This window comes from Trifolium pratense, linkage group LG1, assembly GCF_020283565.1.
Source record: "Trifolium pratense cultivar HEN17-A07 linkage group LG1, ARS_RC_1.1, whole genome shotgun sequence".
NCBI lineage: Eukaryota > Viridiplantae > Streptophyta > Magnoliopsida > Fabales > Fabaceae > Trifolium > Trifolium pratense.
The window spans coordinates 35,683,740-35,706,639 of NC_060059.1; the positions used below are offsets into that span (position 1 = coordinate 35,683,740).

The following is a 22,900-nucleotide window of genomic DNA, read 5'->3' on the forward strand; positions in this document are numbered from 1 at the left end:
ATAATTAACTTGTCGAAAAATTAGGTCAAAACAATTGCATAAGTATTGATGTATTGACAATTATAAGATGTTGAATATGATTTTTTATTTTTGGTTACAAGATGTTGAATATGATTCATGTAACATTTTTTTTTTGTATTTATGTAACTTTCTTATCATGATTTTTTGTCTCTACTTTTCATTCAACTCGTGCATATCATTCGAAATTTGCAGTGATGTTTAGTACATTATATGAATACCTCCTGCAAAAGTTTAATTTTTTTGAACAAGAGATGAATTAAAGATGAATTTTTTAGTTTTTTACACATAAAAATTCATAAATAATTTGTCTTATGTTAAAAAATTCTAAATTTTTATGGGAGACATTCTTATAATATCATAAATATGAATACAAAAAATTTGAACGTACACAAGAGTTTGATCGAAAGTAGAGACCAAAAGTTGTGATAGAAAATATTTGAGGACCAAAAGTTACTGAAAATTTTTATAAAGACTAAAAATAAAATTCGAGATATTTATTGGACTAAAAACTTATTTAACAAAAAAAACTAACTAACTGTAATGAATTGACAGTTAAGTACACGTTTAGAATTGGACACATGACTGAGAATTAATGAAGTGAAGGCAGTTGATCAAGTCACTTTCTTCACCATGTCCAGTCCATGCATGTTATTTCTGTTTTTTTGCTAGCTAAGCCAGCTTACTCTGTTTAATTAGATGAAAATGGCGTTTTCTCTAATAATGACATTATTATTTGTGGGATTAATTAGTCCATCACTATCTTTTTCTTAAGCACACCTACCATTCTATGAGATCACCTACCCACGTTTTCTTTTGCATTTTAATCCAAATGTAACAATTTTATAAAATTGTCTCGGTTAACTATTGGATAATAACAACCGTTAAATACATGTTGAAATAGTTATTTTATAAGAACATGTTTAAATATTAAGAATTTAATTTATATGCACCGTCAGTCTAAAGTTATTTTATACATGTATTTAATAATATACTGACACATCATGTATGGTGTTTAAAAACACATGATGTGTCACATTCATTAAATGATGTGACAACACATCATTGAATATATGTGTAAAGAATATTTACACCGACGGTGCACAACAATTAAACTTAAATATTAATCAATTGTAAGTTGTATTCACAATATTAGTTCGGGGTAAAAGTTTAAATAAATTAATGTTGTATTATAAAAAGTGCACTTATTTTAGAATAAAATTATTTTGCTACATTTATTTTAGAACTTAGGGCCTGTTTGGTGCACATGATAAGAGACATGATAGCATAACTGTATCATATCCTGCCGCAATCCAGTGTTTGATGATACAGCATGATATGATAAGTTAATCCTGAAGCTTATCCTATCCTGTCTCTCTAGTTATAATTCTTATCTTGAATTTGAGCTGGGTTACCAGCAGGATAGGATAAGAAGAAAAAAAAAATTACTGATTTATTTTATAAAATATATTTTAAAATACATAAAATAAAATTAATAAAATATAAATAATAAAATAATTAATTTTTAAATATATATGTGATTTTCTCACAGGGATAATTTTGTAATTTATATATTCTAAAAAATCAAAATTTTACTAAAATTACAATATTTTAAAGTAAAATGATTATTAAAAAATTGACAAATAGGGATATTAATTTAAATTTTATAAAAAATTAAATATAATTATTTTGCAATAGTAGTTTTATTATTTACGTATGAGATATATCATATATTTATTTGGCTTATCTAACATGTATATATTATTGAGTTATTTATTTAATCATGATTCATATAAAAAATTAAACTTGATTATTTTCTCATGATTTTTATTTTTGAAATTCTGGCACACTAGTAACACGATGTTGAACACGATGCTCCAACACTGTATATTTGATCCGATGATCCAACACTGTGTTCAACACTGAACTAGATGAACAATAAGGAAATATAAAATGCACGAAACAGAATAACACAGTTATTTGTTAACCCAGTTCAGCATAACAGCCTACTCTGGGGGATACCAATCCAGGAGTGAATCCACTATGATAGTATTAGTTCAAAGCCCTCAATAAACGCCCCGTTTATGACTTCTCACCTAATCACCACCCGTGCTATATTCTACCTAAGTCACACCTAGGTATGAGAACCTCCGCTCAACTCCTCTTAATCACAGCCACTGTGATCGTACACGTTACAGTTTACAGATGAAGACACACTTCTTAAAACATCCACCAATTCCGTACTTCAAAGCTTAGGAATGGTTCATACACACTATCTCCTTGCTTAGAAGCTCCGGAGATATTACAACACAATAAAACAATTCTCAGACTTGCATCAAGAAGATACAAGCACAAGAAAAACAGTACACACTAAAACCTAAACACACGCTTTGTGAAATTCAATAACGGCTTCAGTGATTTGCACAAGGGTTCAGTCACCCTATTAATAACCTGAGCAACTAGCATGGGCTAGGTCTTGAATTGGGCTTCTAACTTGTATCAGGTCCGAAAGTTCCTTCAAGGAATATTCTTCGAGCAAATGTTTTGTTTCCATAAATAAGAGATTCTTTCTGAAACAAAACTAGGTTATGGCCGCCTTCTGGAGCATTAGGAAAGGCGCTGCTTGCCATACAAGTAAAATCACGTGGATTCCTTTTATAGAGTAAGGCGCGAGATTTAATGATAACAGGCCCGGCCCAGTGGATGTGGTATCCAATGTTGAAGCATTCTGCGCAACATCTTGCTTGAACTTGATGGTGAAGCATTCTGCTCCACATCTGGCTTGATCATTTGTTTTAGCAAAATGAGGCCAAACTTTAAAACACCAACAATCTCCCCCTTTGGCAATTTTTGGCTAAAACAATTTGTGATTATTTCAACCAATCTAGAGAGATACAATAACTACCTTTCTTCAACTCAACATAGGCACACAGTCATGAAGTAAAGTAGAACAATCTTCAAGTGCATTTTCAAACGCTCCTCATATGGAAAACGCAATCAAATATAGAAGTATCGCACTAGAGTATCAGAGACATACACAGCGGAATAACGAGCACAACTAGCCTCACAGGATATACGCCAATAGAGAGTATATAGATTCTCATGAAAGAAACACTGGGGAAAAATAAATTCCCTCAACGCAGAGAAAAATAAATTCTCAGGAATATTGATGCTTCAACATTCATTAGCACCTTGCATGGTGTGAGTAAAGCACTTGCTGCTCCCCCTTAATATCAGAGACGAGTAAATATTTTAAACAAGTAATTTTTACTCCCCCTACAAACATGCATACCAGATAAGCACATATGCATAGTATATCAGAACTGTTACTCCCCCTCAACTCCCGCATTACTACCTGTGTAGCTTGATGATGCAACATCAGGTAGCACATCCTCATGGAACATCACATCAGAGAGCATAAAGAAATTAGATACTCTACTCCCCCTTTTTAGCCAGAAATTAGACAAACATGGTCTTCAATAGAGCATAAAGAAAAAAAAATAGCCAGAGTACCAGAATATAAAGTGCAGAGAGTACCAGAAATTATTACAGACCATGCACACTTGGTGCCAAATTCAAAAGATCAAATGCAAAAGTGAAATAAAGAAAGTTACACAGAGGCACTAGCACTAGAGTCACTTTCTTCTTCCTCATCTGAACCAGCTTCCTCTTCCTCACTAACAGCATCAGCCATTTGCTCATCCATATCAGTAGCTGCAGCTTCTTCAAGCTTCAGAGCATGAATCATCCTTTCAAATTGCAGCTTCTTTTCATCCAACTCCTTGCAGTTTGCTTCCAGCACAGCAATTATCTCCTTCCTTGTCATGGGAGCATTTGTAGCAGCAGTTGATGGGCCAACAATGTCTGGAGCATGCTGTTGGCTATACAATTTCTGATGAATAGAGAGAGATTCTGCTCTTCTCTTTGCAGACTCACCCTCATGTCTAATGCTAGGGTGCTGAGAAAATATGATATCACAAAGCAAAGTAGGGAAAGCAATGGGTTGCTTTGTAACAGAGGTCTTGGCATGTTGTACAATTTGATTGAAGATATAAAGACCAGCATTAAATTTTGTACCTGTGCCAATCATGTAGATCAATTTACCTAGTCCAGTAGCAACATCAGAGGAGTGGGTTGTGGGAACCCAGTTGACTGAAGCAATGCGATTCAGAATAGCATACTTAAAAGTCAGCTTTACAGCAGGCACCTTTGCCTTCCTTGGCCAAGTCTTCACCTGGTTAGCAGTAATGGTTTTGCAGATCACATTATTAGATACCTCAAGATCAGGATGAGTCACATCAGGGTTATCAAGAGCCTTGTTGATAACAGCAGGGGAGAATTCCACACACTTTCCACGCACATAAACCTTCTGGTATTCTCTATCCAGAGGATTGTCACATCCTGCAGGGATGTTGACCACAAACTCCCTTACCAGCTTCTCATAACAGGAGCCTAAACCCCTCACAGTCTTAATCATCCCAGCATCCTTGATCAAGTTCACTACTTCTTCACACTCCAAGATATCTTCGCCTAATTCTCTTTCCAAGGCAAGTCTCCTTTTGCAGATAAGACCCCATCTTTGGGCATATGATGGAAGATGGAATGACACATTATCACATGGAAAATCTTCAATCTCAGCAGGAACAGAGGCAGCTTTTCTTGCAGACATGGTCTTCTTCGCAGGAGGCTTGATGCTTGAAGCATCCTTTTCAGCATCAAAATCAGAGTCACTGGATGGTGCACTCTTCCTTTTCAGCACATTCTTCTTCTTTTCAGAGGGAGGTACAGACTTGCTCCAAGATTTCTTAGGACCATATTTGACAGGTTTCAGGGTAGAACCCCTAGTCTTCTTGGTCACAACAGGGGTGGTTTCAATAACAGGTGCAGGTTTTGTTGTCCTGCTTCTCAGTCTTCTTCCAACACCTTTCTGAACAGGTTTGGCCTGTTGGTCTTCATCAGTTTCAATGTCATCCAAATCCACCATATTCTTGCCTTCAGTACCTGTTTTCTCAGAACCAGTAGCATCATTGTTCCCAGTAGCTTCTTTCTCTTTTTCTTTCTCAGGCTCAGAGTCAGCCACAATCTCAGGAGTACCTCCATCTTTAGTTATCTCTTCTTCAGTAGATGCTTCTGTATCAGAACTACTACCAAATGAATCAGTGAAGGCAGTATCACTGGAGTTTTGACGAGTTTTGGATGGTTCAACATCCTTTGCAGCATCAATCAGTTTCGCGGATGCTCCAGCTTCCAACACATCATCAGGAATAGAATCCTTTTCTTTCACAGTTTTGTCACCAACCGCAGGGGTGACATTATCAGAAACAATTACTTCCTCTTTCTCAGCCAAAAAGGTTTGACCAACAACAGGTTCAACAGTAACAGACCTAGATGTTTCTAGGGTTTCAGTAGATTTGGGGTTAATCGACAGAGTAGGTTTTTCTCCAACAACCTTTTCAACTTCAGATTTCTCAGTTTCACTATGAACCTTACTAGATGATTCAACATTTGATTCAGTCGCTAATTTGACAGAGGCGTCAACATGCGATTCAACATTGACAGTATCAAAGGGATTTTTGCTCAAGTACAAATCAAACATGTTCAAACCCTTTTTAACAGACAATTCACCCTTTTTCTTCTCAGATTTACTAGAAATAGACTTGTTCGAGAGAGACGGAGAGGATTCACTTACTTTAGTAGGTTTCTCCTTCTTTTCGCTAGCCTTCGATTTTGACGATTTCTTCTTCGATTTAGTTGAAAGCACAGTCGTGATGGGTTCAGCATCAATGACAACAGTAGAACCTTTTGCTTTGGAGCGAGTTTTCACAGTATCATCAGTGGTGTTCTTGATTTGGGAAGGATCAGATTGTTGAGACATGGTGATGAGATTTTTGTGAATTTTGGTGATTGAGGGTGATGAACGAGATGATTCTAGTTTCCAAGAATGTGATAGAGTTGATAGGGAAGTTGAGAGTTTGAGAGAGAAAACACAATTGATGGAGAGATGAGTGCGTGTAATGAGGGGGTTATGGAAAGTGTTTGATGTCTTTCCTAGATTTGCGTGCTCCACTAGTTGAAGAGAAGAGAGAAGAACGGTTGCACGCATATAGTGCTTTAACTGCTATAACTCCTCATGCAGGCAAATTCCTAATTTGCCCCTGAGCCTTTCAAATTGTGTTGCATCCAATGCTTTAGTGAAAATGTCAGCCACCTGTTCCTCTGTAGCAACATGCTCCAACTTCACAATATTTTCCTCTACTAAATCCCTGATGAATGGGACTTTGTTGACACGGGCAGGTTCTGATTTAGGATTAGTAGATTCATTGTTAGAACCTGAAACTTCATCAAATACAATATCATATGACTGTTGAATGGATGATTCAACATCTGCTGTTTTAGTTGATGGTGCATCATCAACTACCACATTGATTGATTCCATGGTAACTTTAGTTCTAGAGTTATAAACTCTGTAAGCTCTGTTGTTTGTGGAGTATCCAAGAAAAATTCCTTCTGATGCACATAAATCAAAGAATTTTGCATTCTCAAATTCTTTGCCATGATCACTTCTTATTCTTACAATAACAACCTCTTTTTCTCTTTGAAGTTGTAAGCATAAGTTTCTAAAAGTTTCAAAGCTGTCTGATTTTTCTCTAAGGAAATCTATCCAAGTGAATCTAGAAAAATCATCTTCCAAAGCAAAAACATACCTTTTACCACAAAGACTTTCAGTCTGCATAGGTCCCATCAGATCTATGTGTAATAGTTCAAGTGCTCTAGATGTAACCGGATGTTGGAGCCTCGGATGTGCCACCATGGTTTGCTTGCCTATTTGGCACTCACCACATATAGTTCCTTCCTCAATCTTGAGCTTTGGATTCCCCCTGATTGCTTCTTCTGCTATGACCTTCTTCAAACCTCTCAGATGTAAGTGACCAATTTCTTGATGCCACGGCTTCACTTTATCCTCTTTGCTTAAGAGACAAGTGGACAAGTGGTTTTCTTCTTCAGAGACCCATAAGTAGCAGTTGTCCTTTGACATCACACCCTTCATCAAGAGTCTTCCTTCTTCATTTGTAACAAGACATTCTGACTTTGTGAAGTTTACTTTCATGCCTTGATCACACAACTGGCTAATGCTGATTAGATTAGTTGTAAGGCCTTTCACCAATAGAACATTATCTAGATTTGGCAATCCATTGTTGATTAGATTCCCAATTCCTTTTATCTCTCCCTTAGCTCCATCACCAAAGGTTACATAACTTGTGGCATAGGATTTTAAGTTGGCAAGATATCCTTCCACTCCAGTCATGTGTCTTGAACATCCACTGTCAAAGTACCAATCTTGTCTAGATGATGCTCGTAGTGATGTGTGAGCTATCAGACATACATCATTCTCCTTTTCTTTCCACTCTTTCTTAGTCTTCACATTTTCTGGTTTTGGTGCAGGTGACCGGAAATTCTTTGGGTAACCATACAATTTATAGCAATAAGGCCTTATGTGCCCTTTCCTGCCACAATAGTGACATCTCCAGTTCCTTCTCCTAGATTTAGGTCTTGACCAATTATTCCGATGTGGAGGAGGATGTTGAGGCATCGATCCGGTCTGTGCAGGAGGCTTAGGTTTGGGTTTTAACCAAGTGTCGGTTCCCTGGTGTGTGGGAGGATGTGGTGGTAAAAAGCCAGCACTGACAGGAAAAGTCTTCTCGATGGGAGTACTGATTGTAGCTTTGTTGTATCCCATTTGTTGATCAACAATCTCATAGTCAAAGCCAATTGGTTTCTTTCCTGCACTTTGTTTCAACAACATGGCTTGGAATTTTTCTTCTCCTGACCCATAAACTCTGACTTGTTTTCTAGCATGCTCCAAGTCACCATTCAGTTTTTCAATTTCTTTGTTGAGAGTATCAATTGTTACCAGACATTCATTCTTCTCAGCCTGCAGTTGATAATTCGCCTTCTTTTGTTTTTCCAACGCTTTGTAAACTTCATTGCTTCTGATGAACAGATCCTTATAGGTGGTAAGCAGTTCCTCATAGGATGTTCCATCACATGATTCAGCATCAGATTCACACACACCTGTCAACGCATTGACATGTTTTGCAGATCCACTTTCAGTTTCCTCCTCTGAGTCATCCTCATCTGACCAAGTGATAGTCAGACTTTTCCTTTGTCTCTTCAGAAAGGTAGGACATTCAGCTTTGATGTGTCCATATCCTTCACATTCATGACACTGGACCCCTTCTGACTGACTGATTTTCTCATCACTTCTAGCCCTTCTTTGATCATTGGTCTGTTTGTTGATGTCGAGCTTGATGCTTGGCACATTGAACTTAGACTTTTTGTCCATTCTTTTCATGACTCGGTTGAATTGCCTTCCTAGCAAGACCATTGCTTCTGACAAACTTTCATCACTCTCCAGATCTGATTCTTCATCTTCTCCAGTGTTGGAGGCAAAAGCTAAACTTTTATTTTTCTTTTCTTTTCTTTGATTCATGCCTAGCTCATAGGTTTGAAGAGATCCTATTAGCTCATCTACTTGGATAGTTGCTAGGTCTTGAGACTCTTCTATTGCTGTTACCTTCATGTCAAACCTCTTAGGAAGAGATCTGAGAATTTTGCTTACAAGCTTCTCATCAGATATGGGTTCTCCTAACGCATCAAATGAGTTTGCAAATTCTAGAATATTCATGTGAAAATCATGAATGGTCTCTTCTTCCTTCATACACAGGTTTTCAAAGTTTGTACGAAGCATCTGAAGTTTAGACAATTTTACCTTGCTTGTTCCTTCATGTGCTTTCCTTAGTATTTCCCATGCATTCTTTGCTACAGTGCATCGTTTAACAAGTCTGAACATATTGATGTCCACTCCATTGAAGATGGCATTTAGAGCTTTTGAGTTACCAAGAGCTAGTTCATCCTCATCCTTTGAGTAGTCCTTTACTGCCTTAACCTCAGTTGTCTTGTTCCCGTCTTTGTCAAGAACAACTGGAGCCTCCCAGCCATTTTCAATAGCTTTCCATGTTCTGCTGTCAATGGATTTTAAGAAAGCCATCATCTTAGCTTTCCAGTAGTCATAGTTCTCAGGCCCTATCAGTAGGGGCGGTCTGGAAATTGTTCCTCCTTCCTTGTCCATTTCACCAGAAAGTATTTTCCCTGGAGCTCACCCTAAATCCAGAACAGGGTGCCTGCTCTGATGCCAATTGAAATTCTGGCACACTAGTAACACGATGCTCCAACACTGTATATTTGATCCGATGATCCAACACTGTGTTCAACACTGAACTAGATGAACAATAAGGAAATATAAAATGCACGAAACAGAATAACACAGTTATTTGTTAACCCAGTTCAGCATAACAGCCTACTCTGGGGGATACCAATCCAGGAGTGAATCCACTATGATAGTATTAGTTCAAAGCCCTCAATAAACGCCCCGTTTATGACTTCTCACCTAATCACCACCCGTGCTATATTCTACCTAAGTCACACCTAGGTATGAGAACCTCCGCTCAACTCCTCTTAATCACAGCCACTGTGATCGTACACGTTACAGTTTACAGATGAAGACACACTTCTTAAAACATCCACCAATTCCGTACTTCAAAGCTTAGGAATGGTTCATACACACTATCTCCTTGCTTAGAAGCTCCGGAGATATTACAACACAATAAAACAATTCTCAGACTTGCATCAAGAAGATACAAGCACAAGAAAAACAGTACACACTAAAACCTAAACACACGCTTTGTGAAATTCAATAACGGCTTCAGTGATTTGCACAAGGGTTCAGTCACCCTATTAATAACCTGAGCAACTAGCATGGGCTAGGTCTTGAATTGGGCTTCTAACTTGTATCAGGTCCGAAAGTTCCTTCAAGGAATATTCTTCGAGCAAATGTTTTGTTTCCATAAATAAGAGATTCTTTCTGAAACAAAACTAGGTTATGGCCGCCTTCTGGAGCATTAGGAAAGGCGCTGCTTGCCATACAAGTAAAATCACGTGGATTCCTTTTATAGAGTAAGGCGCGAGATTTAATGATAACAGGCCCGGCCCAGTGGATGTGGTATCCAATGTTGAAGCATTCTGCGCAACATCTTGCTTGAACTTGATGGTGAAGCATTCTGCTCCACATCTGGCTTGATCATTTGTTTTAGCAAAATGAGGCCAAACTTTAAAACACCAACAATTTTAAATTATATAAAGTTATTTGATTACTTATTTATATTTTTTATTTATAAAATTCAAAGTATTACAAAATAATTTTTAAAAAATAATAATTGTTTTACAAGAGTAATTTTGTCAATTAAATATGTTATATATCTTATCATATTATTATGAGCAAGTATGTATTAAAAACAAAATATAATAGTTATCATGTTTGTTATCCTGTGTGCACCAAACATAGGATATGATAACTAGGGGTGATCGTATCCGAACCAATCCAAAAGTAAAACCGCAAATCGAACCAAACCAAACCGAAAACCGCAAAAACCGCATTTGGTTTGGATGTATTTGGATGGCTTTCTTACTGAACCGCAAACCGCAAAACCGCAAACCGCAAAAACCGCGGATAACCGCAAAAACCGCATTAAGTTACTATTATATATTTATATTCCAATATCGTAAAAGAAAATATATTTATATTCCAATATACATGCCCAATTACCAAGTCAGTCGACCAAATTAATCGAACTTCAAGTTGTTTTTATTTTTTGTACTGAAATTTTATTTTGGTGTTGTAATGTTATTTTAAATAAACAAATTTTATCGGTACCGTGATGTTATTTTGAAAATTCAATTTTTTTATATATTTAAAATTGTAAGTTACTATAATGTTATTTTGGATAAATAATTTTTGTTGGTACTACAATGTTATTTTGGAACTTCAATTTTTTATTTTTTTTTTATGCTTAAAATTGTTCGGTACAATCGTTATGTTTTAAACCGCACCAACCGAACCGATCCAAACCGCATTGGTTTGGTTTGGTTTGGATGACTTTTTAAAAATCAACCGAACCAAACCAAACCGCATGCATTTTTATCTCGCAGTTAGGATGACTTTTATGCTCAAAACCGAACCAAACCGCACCGCGATCACCCCTAATGATAACTGAGTATAACTGTTATCCTGCTGTTATCCTATCCTATCCTTATCCTGTTTTATATCCTATCTTATTACTATGCTATCCTGCGCACCAAACGGGCGCTTAATGAATATTTGAAAATGAAACCTCAACTCGGCGCAAATATATGTATGGCAGGTTAACACAATTGACAGGGAGTTATCTCATATCCTACAAGAACGTGAGTTCAATTCTCACTATTATAAGTACTTTTATTAGTGTTTGACGAGCCTTGAACTTGTCGTGATCCTGATGAATATGACTTTGAAACCCAATTCACATTTTTCATTAGATACTGTAGTAAAGATGTCAATTTAAATTCGTGTGTGGTGACATATATTGAGGAGTCGTTTGGGATGGGGAACATACATTGCCTTGTAGGACCAAAATTTACTAAATATGTGCATATACAAATAGTTTATATATTATAGGCAAAATTACACCAGAAGTCATTTATCTTATTTATTTGTAACACTTTGATCCTTTATTTTTTATTTGTAACATATAGGCCCTTTATCTTTTAAAACATGCATAATCATGTCATTTTTTCTATTTTGTATTTAAAATGCTCAGATGACATGACCATGTAGGATTATAAATAATAATTTATTTTTGAAATTGGATTATATTACATTTTAAAATGTTTTTCTTTTATTAAAATTATAAAAAAAACCCAAAAAATTAATGTGTTCATCATCATCATCTTCATCCTTAACCCAAAATTAATTTCTTCTCAAATACACCTACAAACAATATCAATGTTATGTTCTCCTTAATATCCATCTAAAATAAAAATAAAAAAATTAAAACTCCAAAGCTACACCACCAAGCATCCATTTTTCGTAGTTTGTTGTCAAATCCACATATTAAAGTTGTATCTCCAAAGCTCCACCAAGCAAATCTACTGCAAATTGTATGAGTTTTAGCCGCCCGTAATCTTATTGCCTTATGTGGTGTTACTTGTTGGGAAGAGATACTGAGAACAAATTCATGAGGTTTTTTTTTAACAAATTTATGAGGTTGTGTTTTAGATTTTTGGGACTTGCTTGATTTATGTTTTCTTAATGTTTGCTTGATTTTGTTATGTGATTTATGGCTTTAATTTCTCAGATTTGGTTAAACTTTTTGGTTTTTTGGGTTGTGGGTATTAGGTATTAGGTTTTTTGATTGAAGATGAAGAATATAGAATATGAACATTCTTAGGTTTTTATTTTTTATTTTTAAAAATTAAAATTTTATTTAAAATGTTTATGTAAAAAAATAATTTAAAAAAATAGTGACATTACTGCCAAGTCATCGACACATCAGCATTCTTAAATACAAAATAGAAAAAATGACATGATTGTGCATGTTTTAAAAGATAAAGGACCTATATGTTACAAATAAAAGATAAAGGACCAAAGTGTTACAAATAAATAAGATAAAGGACTTCTGGTGTAATTTTGCCTATATTATATTTATTTATCTTTTTACATAATGTGCATAAAAAAAAAATTAAAATTGAGAATTTATATGTAAAAATTATATATTTAACAATATAAAAATTTAATGCTTAAAAAGTTAAATTCAACATTTAATGTTTATTTTTCCTATAAATAAACAAGAGAGCAAAATGAAAATTTATTTTTCCTCCCTATAGTGTAAGAATGTTAGGTTATTGATGATATCGGTCCAGTGTTTTTTTTTTTTTGAGGTGTTGAGTTGACAGAATAAATTGTTAATTAAATATTTAAGTTGAAAACTTGTCAAAAATAACCTTATTTTTAGACAGCAAATTAAATGCTACAAGGTAAAATCAAATTTAACACTAGATTTTGATGTGTAAGAAAGGAATATCTTCTGGCCCATTTTTCACCAACACTAGTACTAATATATTCTATCCCTTTTGCATTTCAATCGTATAAAACATTTAAAATAAATGTTTAGTACTGTTGGAACTTGGAACAACTAATAACATAACAGAAGAGTAAATAACACACAAGTTTGTTAACAGAGTTTTTTAAGTGGTTTGTACGTCTTCTCGACTATAAAATTCGCTATAACTAGAATTCGCTATAACACGTTTTTTTTTTTTTGGCCCTTAGATGCTACAACACATTTTTATTAGATGAATAGATGAATTCAAGTTTTTTTTTTTTTTTTTTGAAAACTTGGTATTCGGCCTTATGACCGATTAATTTAAGGGGACCAATCCCACTGCCCACTTGCGGGGCGCCATTTAAAGCCAACGTTTTTTGCTCTGCATGGACTTAGCCCACCGAAATTGGCACCAGGGGGAATCAAACCTGGGACCTTGAAAGGAGCATACTCCAAGGACCCAGGTCAACACCACTAGACCAACCTCAAGTGGGTTAATTAAAGTTTGTGTTACAGGCAGTATTTATAATAATAATAATAATAATAATAATAATAATAATAATAGTTCGGTCTAGTCTGACCAAATAACAACAATAATAATATTGTTCAAAACAACAATAATAATATATATGAATTGAGGAATATTATGTCTAACATATATATTCATATTTAAACTCAAATATATCATCATTACTTGTACTTAATTTCTTCTTTGGTCATCAAAGTATTGTGCTTGTGTTATTTTTGTCTTTAACTTTTATTTGCTTTATTTTGATTTGATCCCAATGTTCTTCTACTATTGTACAATAAAGGAATCACCTGATTTTCTCTCAATTTCCTCCATATTTATTACACTTGGTATTATCATTGTGTAATATTGCTAGTTGTTAGAAGTCCCACATTGGCTAGAGATATGGTAAAGATAGCCTTTGAAATTCTGGTACACAGTAGACAAGTGTTGTCCACGATGTGCAGACACTTGTCGCAACACTTGTCTTAGCAGTAAGAACAATAAAACAGAGCATTAAAAACATATACTGAAAAGCATAAACGACACACATAATTGTTAACCCAGTTCAGCCTAACAGCCTAATCTGGGGGATACCAATCCAGGAGGAAATTCACTATCAGCAGTATTAATTCGGAGCTAAACTCCCCCGTTTACAACTCCTCACTTAATCTCTACCCAATGACACTTCTACCTAGGAACTCCTAGATATGAGACCCCGTCTCACTCCCCTCAACCTTACAACCAGTAAGGATTTCAATAACAACATAATGGAGACACTCTCCTTGACAAAGATGAAGACACACTTCAATAACATCACCACCTAGCCAACGACTAAGTTCACAATTTGGAGTTGCTTAAAAGCTTCCTCCAAGTACAATTCTCAACTCATTACCTACAGGTTTCTGAGTGAGGACATAGTGACCATCTCACAACCCGAGTGGTTCACTTTACACCAACTCTCCTAGAGAGTGGCTTAAAGACACGAAACCCTTAAAAGACTACATCTTTGATATTCTATTTTAGCTTCAAGTTTCGGTGCATAATAAGGGTTAGCAGCACCCTTTAAATAGCAGAGCCTCGTGGGCTTTTCATAATGCTTCAGCTCCAATAAATCTTCTAGATGCAAAATATATATTTTTATCAAATCTTTATTTGCATCAAATATTCCTCCCATAAATATATTTGTTGTAAATATATTTTAAAATTAAATCTTCTAATCTTCTTGAAGCACAAAGATTTATTTGAAATAAATCTTTTATATTTTCTGCAGCAATCTTCACAAGATATATTTTTGAAAATAATAGTTCTATTTTTGAAACACAAAAATATATTTTCCAAAAATATAATTCCTTTAGAAAAATATAACTAGGGTTTCGGCTGCCTCCTGAAACACATTAAACACGTGCGCCTTCCTCTGTAAGAAACCTTGAAACAATTCTTCAATCAAATCTTCAAAAGATTGAGTAGAAATTAAAACCCGCTAGCTGGCGCGCACAGTCAGTCAGACAGGTGTTGTTCCAAAGTGTACCAACATTTGTCACAACACTTGGGGTCAGCACATTTGTCTCAACACTTGGCTAAAATATGTTTTTGCAAAATGTAGCCAATATACAAAAACCCAACAATCTCCCCCTTTGGCAAATTTTGGCTAAAACAATATTAGACCAGTATATAGAGAGATACAGTATTACCTTTCCTTCGCGTCAACATGATCACACAACTAGGAAAAGAAAGTAACACATAATAAAACTACTTCCAAGAGAGGTAAGTAGCATCAGAGGCAATGCAACAGCGGAATAAAACAACTAGCCTCATGGAACAACACAAGGGAGAAATAAACTCCCATAGTAGATGCTAAGAAGTAGGAGAAATAAACTCCTAATAGTGTAAGCGCGTATCCATTCATCATAAGAACAACAGGAAAAATAAATTCCCATAAAACATCTGAGAAAAATAAATTCTCAGTCAAAGTGGATAGTGGACTCATTAGTCAGGTGCCATAACACTTGGCACAACATTTGTCATCAAATATATTCAGGCGATCAAGAGATACTATCACTCACACTCCCCCTGAATTCATGCATACAATCATCAGATAGAGAAAGAATATTCACTACTCCCCCTCAACACATGCATATTACTCACGCTCCCCCTCAATACGAGCATAGATCATTAGCGCAGAAACAGTCACCAGATGTAAGAACATCTGTCCACACACACTTGTCACACACACACACTACTCCCCCTTTTTAGTCATAATTTAGACAAACATCATGCATAGGAAATCATAGGGTAGCAGACAAGCGCTTCAGAGTGCACACAATACATACCATAATGCACACAAAGGTGCTAGAAATCCAGGGCCAGGCCCATACAATATACGGAGAACATGCAAGCCTTTATCCACAATACCATAACTAAACTCCAACAGTATAACATGAAGATCATAAGTCATAAGGCATAAACTTATATCATCTTCATCACATCAACTTCCATAGTTAACACTCATAAAATAGACATTTTCCCCTTGTTTCCACAACATGACAAGAGCATGAGAAAACATTGTTCTTGGAAATAACATGTACCAACCGGCAGAGAAAACAATGTTAGGAACATGTGGTCCGACAAAAGAAATCTATAGTCAGAAGTCAAAGACACTCCCTTTTTGGCTTTGGAGTGCTTCTGATCTTTCAATCTCAAAGAGTTGTCTCATAATACTCTTAGAGATTACACCCATAAAGGTTATTGGTAGCTTCACCATAAACGTTGTAGTTTGCTTCATAGTCAAAAACATACTCACAAAAAATTCAGCTTCTCATAACGTTATCTCCTTTAAAACATAAATTTCTATTTCTAGACATTTTCTTCAAAATGAATGAAACATTCTCTAAGAGGACAGAAGAGATGTCAACTTTCTTCCTGTCAAGTGACATGATGCCCAGAACAACATCCTCAATATTTGGCTCATAGTCAACCACATTCTGGCATTTTGGTGACAGATGTTGTACACAATGTTGGAACACTTGAGATAACACGATGTTGAGACAAATGTTACAACATCTCGTACCAGAACAGACAAGTTATTCAACACAGATGAGTATTATTCAGTTCCAATCTCAAGAGACATATACCAAAAGCATCTTCAACAATATATATATTGTCATCACATAAGAACATCAAACTAGAGGTTTCAGAAACAGGTCTGAAACAGTCACTTACCATAGTAGTAATCAACTTTGATCATCACATATCTGAGCATTATCGCATCTGATCATAACACATCTGAACACATATAATACTTCTCAGCAGAATGCACATCCAAACAATCGTACCATGCTAGTTCTCTTTTAGTCACACTTTCAGCAACATCTTTGGTCAAGTGGAAGATCTTCAAGATCAGTTTCTTCTACCAAATTCAAAACCTCAATACTCCAAACCACCATTAGTTCATCTTCAACCTCATTAGATTGAGGACTCTCAGAACCATATCAGCATTAGTTTGGGGCATTGCAGAATAGGTTTCAACAATACTAACGGGTTGGTCCAGGATGTTTCAACATCCGATATGACATTAGACTTATGTTAGGTTCCTTTGGGGGACTCAACCACAACTTTAGTGAGGGATGACAAAGTGTCAGAACCAACAACCTTGGAAGATGACACATGCACAATTTCAACAACAATGTCATCAACAACAGCAACATTCATACTAGATTGACAGTTTGAGAGGTACATCTGACAGATGTTCCAACACTACCCACAACATTTGAACTGACAAAACCTTTAACATGGGTAACAGCATTTGATTCGACATTAGGGGTTTTGATAGGTTCAAGATACAAACAAACATGTCATAGTATGAAATTTATTGACAACAAAAGGATCATCATTCCTACCATCACTTTTGAGATTCATCTTTTCGTCTTTGTTCTCTATTAGCCAAGATGTAGCATTTACTCCCAAACACATAGAAATAATTAACATTTGGTTTTCTCCCCTTCCAAAGCTCAGAGAGGGTAGATGAGAACTCATGACTAATTCCTTTAGCATTTTCAAATTCCTTCCGATGGTCACTTCTGATCCTGACAATTACACCCTCATTCTCTCTTTGGAGGCGTTGACAAAGGTCTTTGAAGACATTAAAATAAAATTTACCCAAGTAAATCTGGAGGAATCATCAACAACTACAAAGACATACTTCTTTCGACCAAGGTTGTCAACTTGCATAGGTTCATCAAATCAGCAATCATCTCTTTTCTTGTCATGAAGCCAGAATTTTCTTGCCAGATGTTGCAACATTATGTGGGACATTTGTCCCTTCAACTAGTCTATAGTGCAATGTGAGAGGAGATTCCCTCTTACAGACAACATCAGAGTTGATCAAAATATTTGGATGCTGATCAAGAATAATACTACAAAGCACAGTGGGAAATGTTGTTGGCATCTTCACAGCCAAAGACTTAGCATGCTTAGTAGTTTAAAAAAATATAAGAGTCAAAATCACATTTGGTCTTGATACCAACAATGTAGATAAAGTTACTCAAACCTATAGCTCTGTCAGATAACTCTACCTCATCTTCAGGTTCTTCACTCCTGCCCAAAAACTTATTAATCACAGCAGGTGAAAATTCAACACATCAAAAAAAAAGTCTTCATGAATTCTTTGCTCAAAAGATCATCACAGTCTTCAGTTTCGTGGCTTCAAGAGCTGTACTAGACTCAATCAAGTTAGTTATCATTTGCTGCCTAGTGAGAGCACCAACCTTTTGCTGGACAGATGTACCTACACCAGCATCTACATGTGTCCCAGACAGTAAATTCTTATCACTAACAATCAGCTCACTTGATCTTCTGGTCTTTGTTCCCACAACATAGATGAACCTAGCCAATTCTTTGGCTACATTACTAGAATGAGTGGTAGGAACCCGATTAACAACAACAATCTTATTCAGAACTGCATATAAAGGAGATAGTTGAGATGCAGAAAGTTTCATTTGACAAGGCCATTGCTTCAGCCTATTCCCAGTGATTGTTCTACAAATTTCATTATCTATGACTTCCAACTCAGCTACTTCCTCATTACTTCTTCCCAAAAATTTGTTGATTATAGAGGGTGAGAAGTGAACACACCTTCCTCTCACAAAAACCTGCCTATACTCAGGGTTTTTAGGGTCATCACAATTGTCAGCAACATTCACTACAAATTCCCTTACCAGCTTATCAAAACAGTCACCTAGATCAGACACTTTTCTCATCAAACCTTTCACACTTCTTCAAGATGTGCCACCAGATGTAGCTACATTTGTCTCCCTTTCAAAGTCTGAATCACTAGAATGAGGTTCTGTTCTCTTTAAGCTCTTCTTCTTGACCTAAGAAGTTGGAATCACCTTGCTCCTGGTTCTAGGGGGACCAGTCACAATTTTCTTCCCAGCCATTTTAGCAGACTTCTCTGCCTCAGAGTGATGGACAGATGTACTAACAGTTGTCACACCTTTACCTGTCCTACTTCTAGTCCTTTTACCAACACCAGTATCAGACACTTATGTCACAAGTTTGTCACCTGTAACGTTTTCATGCATGAAGACAACATCAGAATCACTCACTCCCTTACCTTTAGATAGGGACTTACTGCTTTCATCTGATTCAGAGTAATCCACAAGATTATTACTAGATTTTGCTACCACAGGAATTCCTTCTTTTTCAGTAGCATCATTATGAACAGTGTCACTTGTGACAATTTCAAGTACCCCAAATGTACCTACACTTGGTACAACATTTGTCTCCAGTTCCGTAGATGTGTCAACATCTGACACAACATCCGTCTCAAGTGCCACAGATGTGTCAATATTTGACACAACATCAGTCTCAAGGACAGTTCCCTTGAGAGAATCAGCAACACATTCACTTGTGGTCTTAGTAGAAGCACCAACATCATAATTAACAACAGCAGGGGGTCACAAGAGAATCAACCATCAGTAGTTGATCAACTTTCAATACCAAAGAGCAATAATCCTTTGCTCCCAAAAATAATAACTTCTCCTTGCTAGAAACAACTGAAATGCCTATCCTAGGTGATTTGGATGACACTTCAAAGTGCAGATAACAATTCAACCATTGGACATAAGTTGAAGTAGCTCCAATGTTCATAATCCCATGAAGCTCTTTTCACTACAACAGAACAAGAGTTCTATGCTCTCATAGACTTGATAATATCAAGTTAGAGTAAACAACCTCCATCCTGACATGTCTTCAAGATCTCACAGCTTCAGAATAAGGATTCCTCATTAATAACTTCTCATAGCACTCTAGAGAATTATACATTCCCCCCTTCAATAGTTGCACATCTAGTGGTTGGTATACACAAGTTACTCTCCTCCAAACAAAATCTGTTTCATGGCCATAAACAAGATTCCATAAATCTGGCTCCTTTGATCAGAAGGATTCTCCAGATGTCAGAGAAAATGTCCTTGACATTTAAGCTTGACCTCCACATAAAGAATTTGAATGAGATACCTTTATCAAGCTTACACAGGAAAAGCAAAACACACATCTGCACTACCACTTACTTGGATCAGAAATAAACTCACCCAAGAAGTCAACCATAAGTTTCTAGTGTCAAAATAAATCCAACAAGATTCTGCATACTGCTGGTCAGATGTAGCAACATCTGGGAGGACATCAGTCCCCTTCTCAAGGAACACACCAAGAGATCCTTTATAAAAGCCACTGGAGGTTTGCTTTTAGGATTGGAAGCAAAAATAAATTGCTCATAACTACCTTCAGATCTCTCTTCAACAAACTCATGTATGAGTGCCTTTATGAGTGGACTTAAGATCACCCTCAAGTATCGTTGGCATCTCCAACAAGTTAGTTGAACCTCACCAGAGGAGAACAGAGTGTAGCACACTCAAAACCACCAGGAGTTTTCCCATCATATATGTATGCAGCGGAATTCAAACCAGAAAACTCCTCAACAAACTTCAGGCTCACCATAATGACCTTTGCACAAACTCCACACATCAGGTGCAACAGGTTAACATAGGTTTGAAAATAAATCAAACCATACAGCAGCTCAACACCAAAGCTACTCACCTTGCCATGAATAGTCCATCCCCCACTTCTAGGGACCATTCAAACAGATATGAACTTCTTCAAGTCCAAACAACTTTTCAGTATTCCTTACTTGTTCATAACCAGAAAGTATCTTCCCTAGGATCTCACCCAGATACAGAACAGGATGTCTGCTCTGATACCAATTGAAATTCTGGTACACAGTAGACAAGTGTTGTCCACGATGTGCAGACACTTGTCGCAACACTTGTCTTAGCAGTAAGAACAATAAAACAGAGCATTAAAAACATATACTGAAAAGCATAAACGACACACATAATTGTTAACCCAGTTCAGCCTAACAGCCTAATCTGGGGGATACCAATCCAGGAGGAAATTCACTATCAGCAGTATTAATTCGGAGCTAAACTCCCCCGTTTACAACTCCTCACTTAATCTCTACCCAATGACACTTCTACCTAGGAACTCCTAGATATGAGACCCCGTCTCACTCCCCTCAACCTTACAACCAGTAAGGATTTCAATAACAACATAATGGAGACACTCTCCTTGACAAAGATGAAGACACACTTCAATAACATCACCACCTAGCCAACGACTAAGTTCACAATTTGGAGTTGCTTAAAAGCTTCCTCCAAGTACAATTCTCAACTCATTACCTACAGGTTTCTGAGTGAGGACATAGTGACCATCTCACAACCCGAGTGGTTCACTTTACACCAACTCTCCTAGAGAGTGGCTTAAAGACACGAAACCCTTAAAAGACTACATCTTTGATATTCTATTTTAGCTTCAAGTTTCGGTGCATAATAAGGGTTAGCAGCACCCTTTAAATAGCAGAGCCTCGTGGGCTTTTCATAATGCTTCAGCTCCAATAAATCTTCTAGATGCAAAATATATATTTTTATCAAATCTTTATTTGCATCAAATATTCCTCCCATAAATATATTTGTTGTAAATATATTTTAAAATTAAATCTTCTAATCTTCTTGAAGCACAAAGATTTATTTGAAATAAATCTTTTATATTTTCTGCAGCAATCTTCACAAGATATATTTTTGAAAATAATAGTTCTATTTTTGAAACACAAAAATATATTTTCCAAAAATATAATTCCTTTAGAAAAATATAACTAGGGTTTCGGCTGCCTCCTGAAACACATTAAACACGTGCGCCTTTCTCTGTAAGAAACCTTGAAACAATTCTTCAATCAAATCTTCAAAAGATTGAGTAGAAATTAAAACCCGCTAGCTGGCGCGCACAGTCAGTCAAACAGGTGTTGTTCCAAAGTGTACCAACATTTGTCACAACACTTGGGGTCAGCACATTTGTCTCAACACTTGGCTAAAATATGTTTTTGCAAAATGTAGCCAATATACAAAAACCCAACAGCCTTTATAAGTGTAGTGCAAACCTCAACTCTCAAGCTAGCTTTTGTGGTTGAGTATAGGCCTTTCAAATTCTAATATGGTATCAGAGCCTATCCTAGATCCATTTGTTGTTTGTTGTGGAGACCTCCCATATTTGGGCCACCCGTTGTTGTTGATTTCACGTTCCATCTTGTTCAGTTCTGGACGTGAGGGGGTGTGCGTTCCATCTTGTTCAGTTCTGGATGTGAGGGGGTGTGTTAGAAGTCCCACATTGGCTAGAGATATGGTAAAGATAGCCTTTATAAGTATAGTGCAAACGTCAACTCTCAAGCTAGCTTTTGTGGTTGAGTATAGGCCTCTCAAATTCTAATGTCTTTAATTTAGATATTGGTGAAATATTGGGAGCGAAAATTGTGTAATTGAAAAACCAATGAGAGTTTTTTATTTTATGACAAAAAAATTAGAGAATAAAATAGCACATTCACAATATTAGAGATAGTATTAAGTAACACAATGGCATGTAAAATTACAATACACTCACTTATTTGTGTGCAGTGTTTTCAATTTTCATAGACAGACAGAGCAATAATACCTAATGAATTTTAGATAACATAAACTATATATTAATTTGTATCAAGTATTTCAATGTTTATTTTTTAATGATAAAAGTCCTAATATTGTATTTTTATTGAATGTTAAAATAAATTAAACAAAACATTCTTACAAAAAGATATGTATTTCATGTCCAAATCAATGAGAGGGCCAATACAATCAGGAACTTTATAAAGCATATATAACTTTTTTTATTATTTTTTAATTCTTCTAAAGGTTTTTCCTTAACAATTACATTTGAATAATTTTGTACCTTATTGCTTCTAGAATTACATAAGGATCCATACCTTGCTTCCTAGGGTAACACAAGAATCAAACAAATTTTACATAAATAAGGTGGC

General features: G+C 36.0%; 2 protein-coding genes across 2 annotated transcripts; both read right to left on the bottom strand.

Moving 5' to 3' along the window:
* Positions 1 to 3,628: 3,628 nt before the first annotated feature.
* LOC123893176 lies at positions 3,629 to 5,893 on the bottom strand. Its single transcript, XM_045943106.1, has one exon. It carries the CDS (start codon positions 5,891 to 5,893, stop codon positions 3,629 to 3,631), a length of 2,265 nt encoding a protein of 754 aa, XP_045799062.1.
* Positions 5,894 to 6,136: 243 nt separating this feature from the next.
* Positions 6,137 to 9,148, bottom strand: LOC123893185. The gene is made up of 3 exons (XM_045943116.1): positions 7,403 to 9,148; positions 6,723 to 7,246; positions 6,137 to 6,611 (listed from the first exon to the last, which is right to left on the bottom strand). The coding sequence occupies exons 1-3, from the start codon at positions 9,146 to 9,148 to the stop codon at positions 6,137 to 6,139; spliced, it is 2,745 nt and encodes a 914-aa protein (XP_045799072.1).
* Positions 9,149 to 22,900: the final 13,752 nt, after the last annotated feature.

Excerpts from the sequence above, each read along its gene's own strand:
- LOC123893185 (XM_045943116.1), bottom strand. The coding sequence starts at position 9,148 with ATGGACAAGGAAGGAGGAACAATTTCCAGACCGCCCCTACTGATAGGG. Across the intron at positions 7,247-7,402 it reads GGAAAGAAAAGGAGAATGAT|GGAGAGATAAAAGGAATTGG; the intron begins GTATGTCTGATA and ends GATGGAGCTAAG. Across the intron at positions 6,612-6,722 it reads GAAAGTCTTTGTGGTAAAAG|AGAAAAAGAGGTTGTTATTG; the intron begins GTATGTTTTTGC and ends ACAACTTCAAAG.
- LOC123893176 (XM_045943106.1), bottom strand. The coding sequence starts at position 5,893 with ATGTCTCAACAATCTGATCCTTCCCAAATCAAGAACACCACTGATGAT.